This window comes from Nicotiana tabacum, chromosome 6 (genome assembly GCF_000715075.1).
Source record: "Nicotiana tabacum cultivar K326 chromosome 6, ASM71507v2, whole genome shotgun sequence".
NCBI lineage: Eukaryota > Viridiplantae > Streptophyta > Magnoliopsida > Solanales > Solanaceae > Nicotiana > Nicotiana tabacum.
In genome coordinates this window covers 5,241,434-5,249,633 of record NC_134085.1, presented here as the reverse complement: position 1 = coordinate 5,249,633, position 8,200 = coordinate 5,241,434, and the positions used below count along the sequence as shown (strand labels likewise).

The 8,200-nt window shown below is 35.4% G+C and overlaps 1 protein-coding gene across 11 annotated transcripts; it reads right to left on the bottom strand.

Moving 5' to 3' along the window:
• Positions 1-4,115: 4,115 nt before the first annotated feature.
• LOC107832301 (uncharacterized) lies at positions 4,116-7,899 on the bottom strand. Of its 11 annotated transcripts, none has more exons than XR_012710210.1 (5): positions 6,605-7,879; positions 5,698-5,769; positions 4,778-4,855; positions 4,650-4,689; positions 4,116-4,427 (listed from the first exon to the last, which is right to left on the bottom strand). XR_012710210.1 is itself a non-coding variant. In XM_075254511.1 (4 exons), exons 1-3 carry the CDS (start codon positions 7,685-7,687, stop codon positions 4,835-4,837), a joined length of 1,176 nt encoding a protein of 391 aa, XP_075110612.1. In that variant the 5' UTR covers positions 7,688-7,879; the 3' UTR covers positions 4,116-4,689; positions 4,787-4,834. The 11 variants fall into 11 exon arrangements, 4 of the variants coding, with proteins under 4 accessions (XP_075110612.1, XP_075110611.1, XP_016515601.1 ...); XR_012710209.1 differs by having other exon boundaries at positions 4,787-4,855; XR_001658541.2 differs by lacking the exon at positions 5,698-5,769 and having other exon boundaries at positions 4,787-4,855; positions 7,520-7,899.
• Positions 7,900-8,200: the final 301 nt, after the last annotated feature.

The window sequence follows — 8,200 nt, the reverse complement described above, 5'->3', positions numbered from 1 at the left end:
GTTGCACAAACAAGGGTTTTGATGTGGGTCTTGTCCAAACCAATTTGTTGGAAGAAATTTATGACTAATTGAGGCTTGTTGTTTCCAGGTTTCAAGAATGTTACCTTGGCGCTAGTAGAAATAGCTTTTTCTGTGGAGAAACCAAGTGAGTTCACTAGCATTTCCGCCAACAAATTGTTGCGGGGAGCTGCTGCAGCAGCTGCAGCTGTGGAGTAGAAAAGTTGAAACCTGAAACGATACATTGAAATTTCACCCGTGAAGATCCAAGGGGGAAATATGGCGACTGTTGCTTTTTCTCTTCAACTTTTTAAATTTCAAAGAGTCTTCCTTGGGTTTTTATCCCAATCTTCATTTGTGTTTTTGGGGTTCAAAATGTCTTTTTACCATAATAATGGAGAAATATACAAAAGCCTAATTCATTATGAAGCTTAGATCATTATTTGTTTCCGAAGAGCAATTTTAGTGGGCGTTTGGATATAAGAATTGTAGAATTCCGGAAAAAGTGAAAAAAAAATCAAGTAAAAATAGTATTTAAAAAATAGAGTTGTGTTTGGACATGAATATAATTTTGGGTTGTTTTTTATTTTTTGTGAGTGATCTGTATGAAAATTTTGAAAAACAATTTTTTGGAGTTTTTCAAATTTTCGAAAAATTCCAAAATTCATCTTCAAGTGAAATTTGAAATTTTCATGGCCAAACACTAATTTCAAAAAAAGTAAAAAATATTTCATGGCCAAACAGGCTCTTAATATCATTTGGATATGCGTCGGTCATCTGGGGGGAGCAGATTTTTACTGAATACTGCTCCATTTCTTTCTTTTCTAAGAATATACCCTTCGATCCATAATAAGTGACTTATTAGCTTTTGGGACACCCCATAAGAAAATTCAAACTCCTAGAGAAAAAAGATGTATTTACTAAATTATCCTTAATTAATTATTACCTTGACAAATTGGGATATGTAAATAAGGCAAATTTTAGAAAATAAAAGGGATAATGCATAAAATCCACCCCATCCGATGACCCATTTACCAATTACACACCTTTTCTTTTCGGGGGTCCTATTACCCTCCTGAACTTATTTTTACCATAATTGATTTAACATTATATGCTCAATTAAACCCAACCCCCATCTATAAGACGATCAGTGTATACACGCGCTAATGGGTCCCACCCAATTCCCTTTTATTTTATCAGATCCTCTTTATTCTAAACTAAATTAAACCCATTCATTAATTAAACCCTACCCTATTTCATTATTTCCTTTCATACTCTCCCATTTTCGACGGACGGTCCAAACTAAATTCTCAATCCCCCTCTTCGATTCCTTCCATAAAATCACTCCAATCATAATCACTCCAGTAGCAGCTCCACTTTCTTTTTCCTCTATGAATACTAGTAGCATCTTCCATCAAATTTAAAGACATAAGCTCTCCACAGTATTGTACAGCCACCCAGGGATTTAAAATCCAATTGGGGTGGTGATTTAGCCAAAAATCTTGAAGAATATTTGCTCAAATTTGCTCTGGACAGAAAAAGAAAGAAGCGGCCGCAGCTAAACCTCCCTCTCCTCCTTCCGTTTTCACAGCCCTTTTTCCTCATAAAAGCAGTGTTTCTATTGAGATCGAGTTCAGTTAAAGCTCCGTTTGTTGGTTGCTAGTTCTGTTCGAGTTGCTGGCGAGGTTCCGGCGCCGCTACGTTTTCTGAAAGTAAAATTATTTGCTCAAATTCAAAAGCCTTAATGTTTCTTCTTCAATTTTCCGCCTCTTTTCCATGAGAATGTAAAAATAAAGTGGTTTATTGGCTATATCGTTAGATCAATTCAAGAGTATCTTAATAATTTATTTACTGTGAATTCTCAGTTTCAACTGGTCTCTTTTATTTCATTCTTACATTCCAAATTGACATCCAAAACAACAGATACTGCAGCTTTAAGAAGCTCATATAGTTGTAAAATATATCTTTGAGATGACTGATTTAACATTTGGGACCCGCATTACACGTGGCAATTGAATAGCAGAAGGGCCTTTTAAAATTAGTCCTCACACGCTTGGAAGAGGTGTAGTCACGGTCGGGATTAATTGAGCATATAATGTTAAATCAATTATGGTAAAAATAAGTTTAGGGGAGTAATAGGACCCCCAAAAAGAAGGTGTGTAGTTGGTAAATGGGTTATAGGATATGATGGATTTTATGCATTATCCCAAAATAAAATTAATTCCTTCTTGATTATGTAAAAGAACACTTATTTTGAACCAAAATAAAAAGGCCAAAAGGTCACTTATTATGGACCGAAGGGAGTACAAAGTAGTACTCCCTCCATTTTATTTTGTGTCTCGCGTTGATTGAGCACGTGTTTTAAGAAAAGTAAAGAAGACTTTTGAATTTTATAGTCTTAAACTAAAAATATGGATAATGTACCACAATGCCCTTGAAATTTAGATATGTCACGTGGAATGTTGATGTTAAATAGTAACTAAAGGGAGTGCTCGTCCTCGTCTTCGTCTTTTATTGAGCCACCTCGACCTCGTGACGTCGACCTTTTATAACCAAATCATTGCATCTAGTCAATGACACGTGACAGCCTTCGAAAGCTTTCTTAATGTCGACTAGGTTCACATATAATAATGATAATTTTAGCCCATCAATATCCGCCTATATTATCCATTCAAAAATGGATTGCATACCTGATCCACTAAAAGCGGGTCAAATATGAATCAACCCATATTATCCGCTTAAAAAAAAATAGTTGGTACAGACTTGATTGACTTTTTGGAATTGATCCTTTGCAGATTTGCCATCTTCAGCACCTCTGTTATTGAGATTGCAAATTAAAAGGCAAAAGTCAAGCTTCCAATTTGAACTCAAGCAAGCTCAAAAGAACCATACAACAATTTCCCACTTCAACCAAGGGCAAACTTACAGCTTGTTTGGATGGTCGTTACGTATCGTATCGTATTGTTACTTTAAATATGATGTTAAGTTTTGGTTGTTACTTAAATTTTATTGTATCGTATCGTTAAATCCGTCGTTACGTAACGACGAAATGTTACATAAAATGAAATGTGCCACTTTATATAACGATCGCGATTGTTGCTTTTTCTCTTCAACTTTTTTAATTTCAAAGAGTCTTCATTGCGTTTCTATCCCAATCTCCATTTGTGTTTTGGGGGTTCAAAATGTCTTTTTACCATAATAATGGAGAAATATACAGAAGCCTAATTCATTATGAAACTTAGATCATTATTTGTTTCCAAAGAGCAATTTTAGTGGGCGTTTGGATATAAGAACTGTAAAATTCCGGAAAAAGTGGAAAAAAAATTCAAGTGAAAATGGTATTTAAAAATTAGAGTTGTGTTTGGACATGAATATAATTTTGGGTTGTTTTTTATTTTTTGTGAGTGATGTGCGTGAAACTTTTGAAAAATAGTTTTTTGGAGTTTTTCAAATTTTCGAAAAATTCCAAAATTCATGTTCAAGTGAAATTTGAAATTTTTATGGCCAAACACTGATTTCGAAAAAAGTAAAAAATATTTCATGGCCAAACAAGCTCTTAATATCATTTGGATATGCGTCGGTCATCTGGGGGGGGGGGGGAGATTTTTACTGAATACTATTTCTTTTTTTTTTTTAATTTCTTTTCTAATCCCCCATGTCGAAATATAATAGAGCGCAAATAGGGTAAAAAGTTAAAAACCGTTTTTTGTTTACATATAATTGTTAAATCTCTTTGACATAAGAAAAGCTTTTTTGGTATAGAGATAAAGATGGTTCAATGAGGCATTCTTTTAAATTCTCTTCTCAAAATGCCCGACTGACCGCCACCGTACACAAACCGCTATGACAAAATCATAGCCATTGTAAACTTGAAATTATACACCAAAAGGAGCGTAGGACTGCAATTTTCATTTTTTCAGTTGCAACAGCAAGGACTCAGCAAGTTACATAGAGCTGATTGTGGCCATCTATCAAAGAACTTAAGGCAACCTGCATAACTGTTAAGAGCAGAACTCCTACACCAATAAATGGACATAAATTCATCACCAAGTACAGATACTAAGATCTAGGCACCTGTTGACTTGAGATGGAACAAAAGGGTGGTGAGAAAGAGGGCAGACATAAACGTGAGAGATGACATTGCTATTTATTTCATAGGACAAATTCATATTAAAGTTACATAACTGACATTGCTGTTTTCCAGAAACCTCAATATAAGTAGCTTTCACCTACACCTACCCATTGATTTTCTAGCCCAATCTTCTTCAAGCATATGCTCGCTTCCTATACTGAATGCCTTGAGTGACCCCTCATGGAACGGAAACCGTGAACTAGAACAGATTGGGAGAAGAAAACTATGGAACATGGAAGGCAGAAAGTTGGAGGGTATGGAGTACCCCGACCATGGCCGGCTTTCAACTCAAAGTGACCTGTTTCTCATGACATTGTTAAAATAAACATTAGGCGCATATATTCTAACAACAACAACAACAAAAAGAACAACAACAAACTCAGTGTAGTCTCACAAGTGGGGAACATATATTCTAACAAATAGCTGTTGATTTTCATTCTTAAACCAAAACTACTTCGAGCTATGTGTACAGTCCTTGGTTCCTATCTCTCCTTGACGATACAAAGTACAGAAACCTTACCACCAGTATTTCCTCTATGCTGACAAGCATTCTCCTCCGCCTACAGGGACGAGAATGGAAGAGAGTCATTTGTTTACCCAGTTAGAAATCTAAAGGTTGCTAACAACTTGTAAATTAATAACCATTACGTTCTGCACCTCTAAATCGACCAACCAAAATATAGTCATTCCAGCACACCAATATCATCAACACATGTTGAAAGAAATCTGCAACGAACCAGATATGACTCTTAGCAAGATTTTTCAGAAAGTGAAGAATATGATGAAACCAACCCATCATGAGTATTCGAGTCAAAACTCATCAAAAGACACTACACAGTAAATCAAGAACCAAGAAACACCAAAATGCCGATGAGATTATGGTTACCATCATAAAGGAATGTTCATGCATATCAAAAGAATAGATCTTCTAGTAACGAAATGAATATGTTACTGATGTTACACAAGAAAATGAAGGTCCTGAGGAGTCTTTTGAGAACCTATAACATAGAGGGTCAACTGCATCATGAGGCAATATAATGATTAAAAAAATCCCTATAATCAACTAAGTAAAATTATGAGATATTACTTGGCTGATATGGATTAAGCATAATCTAACATATGCGCAAGATAGCTACTTAAGTAAATAACTGGAGAAGCAAACTCTGAAATAAATTTCTGGGGAAAAACAACAAACAATATAATGAGAGTGCTACATTTTAAGAGTGATAACCTTACAGCAGATTAAAAGATGGCGAGATCATTTATCTATGTGCCATGACATTAGAGGAGATGGAGATCCGAGATCCAATACTAAAGTCAATCAAGTTGCAGTTCTGCAGTAACTAGTGATATTTTTTACTTATTAGTACTTTTTCTTTTACATTACAAGGAGAAAAAAACTATGATAGGGCGCTGGGTTTGAACCAAATATAACAAAGAACTAATAAAGTGACAAACCTAATATTTAGAGAAGTAGTTTCCATCTTATTATAGATTCACGGAAATACTTTAAACAGCTCTCAAATTATACATTTGAAAAGGAAACATTTTAAAAATCAGTTGATCACCTTTTGTTTGTGCAGGTGAAGGGAAGCGCAGCTACTGTGAGACCTTGTAAAATAAAATATGGAGAGTTTTCTCTGTCATAAAACATAAGTTGTTCAATGAACTCTTTCTTTCATCAGAGGAGGTCTAATCTCTTTTTATCTACGGCAGACAAACACCAGCTTCCAATCAATATGGTGCTTTGCTGTTTTTGAGTTAACTAATGCCTTAACGGAACAGTGCATCCAGTGACAGTTTACGCAATGGTATTTAACCAAGTAAAAGATGGAGAGGTGTGAAATAAAATATTTGAAGTTTTCTCAACAAAATAGATGCTCTACAGGTTTATAAAAGACAGCGAACACAGAAAGGTAAGAAAGATGTTTTGAAAACAAGTGCCGTCACAATGAGGAAAAATAAATCTCATTATGTTGAGACTGTTATAGTTGAATATAACTGCTCTTTTTTCTCCCTCTCACTCGTCCTCGGGTGCCTTTTTCCTTCCTCATTTTTCTGTTAAAGTAATAATTTATCCTGCGATCCAAGCTTAACCAGGCTAATGTAAGAGATCTAAAACAATCTCTTCTGAAGTATTTGCTCACCTCCCCTGGTTTATGTATTAGTGTCTTAAGGAGAAATTATACCTCATGATCAATAGTAAACGAGAATTACCCTCATTAAGACATGCATTCAGATCATTGATGTTCCAAACAGCAAAAGGGTTATCACTTTTCTGTTATCAAACCAAAATAGATTACACGATTTGGGAATGATAATGTCCTCAATCACCAGTTTCATCAATGAATGTTGGCACAATAGCAGCCAGAATTACAATTAAAACTAACACTATTCATAAACCAAGAAATCCTTGTATGAGAAAACAATTAACTTACTATCTTAGTTTCGACCTTTGATGTAAAAATCATATACCTCAGGCATCTCATCCCTTAAGGGCAGGACATAATTTTCTAAAAATTCCGACTCAGAACACTTGATAACCGTATAAAAACATGGCACTTTCTTTATCAGTTGCTTCTCCTTTAGAAGTTCCAAGATTTTATTCCTTGGCAAGACCCGCTTCTCAAAACTGAACATTAAGAGTGTGGGATGAGAAGCTATGTAACTAGATTCGTACCCAAGCTCCTCCATGTAAAATTTCAATATATTTCTAAGCTTAACCTCGGACGTAGTCAAACATAAAGGAAGCCTTTGCACCATCGTAATAATATCAGATTCAGACCAGCCAAAACTCCTGAAAATTTCAAGTTTCATTTCCAAATTCGACTTACTAAGCGACGAAAGCATTTCCACTCCATAGAAAAACATCCGAGAATCCCTAGAAATGCAAAAATCCTTTTCCACTCTTTGCACAATATCCTCAAGCCATTCAGTTTTTTGAACAAAAATTCTCGGATTCCTAAGAATAAGCTTTCGAATATCCAAAGTCGAACATCCAAGATTTTGCAGGAATAATATATTAGGTGACATTACCCTCTGGAGAGGATAGCTAAGCAATCCAGGCGTTCTCGTAATAGCCTTAGCTACATAACCATCAGTTCCCAATAATTTCCTAAGATATTCAATACTTGGTTTAATGCCTGTATTCAGGCCTGTTCTGAGAAAAGCCCCACTTCTTGAAAGGACCCTAACTAAATGGGGCCCAGAAAAGCCAAGTTCTTGAAAAACCTTAATTTTGGGTTTAAGGGTTTTGTCCACGTCAGCAAACAACAACCTAGGTGCAGGAGAGACCAACATTTTGATCTGGGCATTGTCTAAACCGATTTGTTTGAAGTAATTAACAACTAATTCAGGTTTGTGGTTATTTCTGGGTTTCAAGCAAGTTACCTTGGAGCTAGCAGAAATAGCTTTTTCTGTGGAGAAACCCAGTGAATTCACCAGAAATTCTGACAGTAAGTTGGGCTCTGCATTTGCTGTAGTTGTTGTGGAACAAAAGAGCTTTAGTCTGATAAAATACAAATGTCTAGTTGCACCATTGTTACCAAGTCCAAACATCTGAATAAAAAAGCTGTTCAGTTTCGGTATTTTGGAAATGCAATTTACCCGTTTATTCCACTGAAATGGAAGAAAATGGAAAGGGGAAAAGGAAAACCCTAATCCTATTTAGCGAAGCCGACGGGAAGGGGAACTGGGGGTGGAGTTCGCGGTTTCTATTTTGTTGGTCAAAGGGTGCTTTTTTTTTTTTCTCAATCCGTTTCAATTTACGTGAACCTGTTTGATTGAGCATGAAATTTAAGAAAAAATGAAGGCTTTTGAAATTTGTGGTCCTAAACAAGTCAAAAAGGAATCCACAATATTTGTGTGGTTATAAAAGCTTCTCATTAAGGATAGAATTGGAAATTTAAGCTAAATCGTTTCCAAATTTAGAAAAAGGTCATTCTTTTTTGAACGAACCAAAAAAGAAATAGGTTCACATAAACTGGAACGGAGGGAGTATATATTAATTAAACATATGCGTACAGAAATGTTGGTGTCTAAGTTACACCATATTACAAACTAAGTCATTCG

Coding starts and splice junctions, on each gene's coding strand:
- LOC107832301 (XM_075254510.1), bottom strand. CDS start 7,687: ATGTTTGGACTTGGTAACAATGGTGCAACTAGACATTTGTATTTTATC. Junction 4,690..6,604: donor TAAGGGATGAGATGCCTGAG/GTATATGATTTT, acceptor TCGTCCCTGTAG/GCGGAGGAGAATGCTTGTCA. Junction 4,428..4,649: donor GCATAGAGGAAATACTGGTG/GTAAGGTTTCTG, acceptor CATGAGAAACAG/GTCACTTTGAGTTGAAAGCC.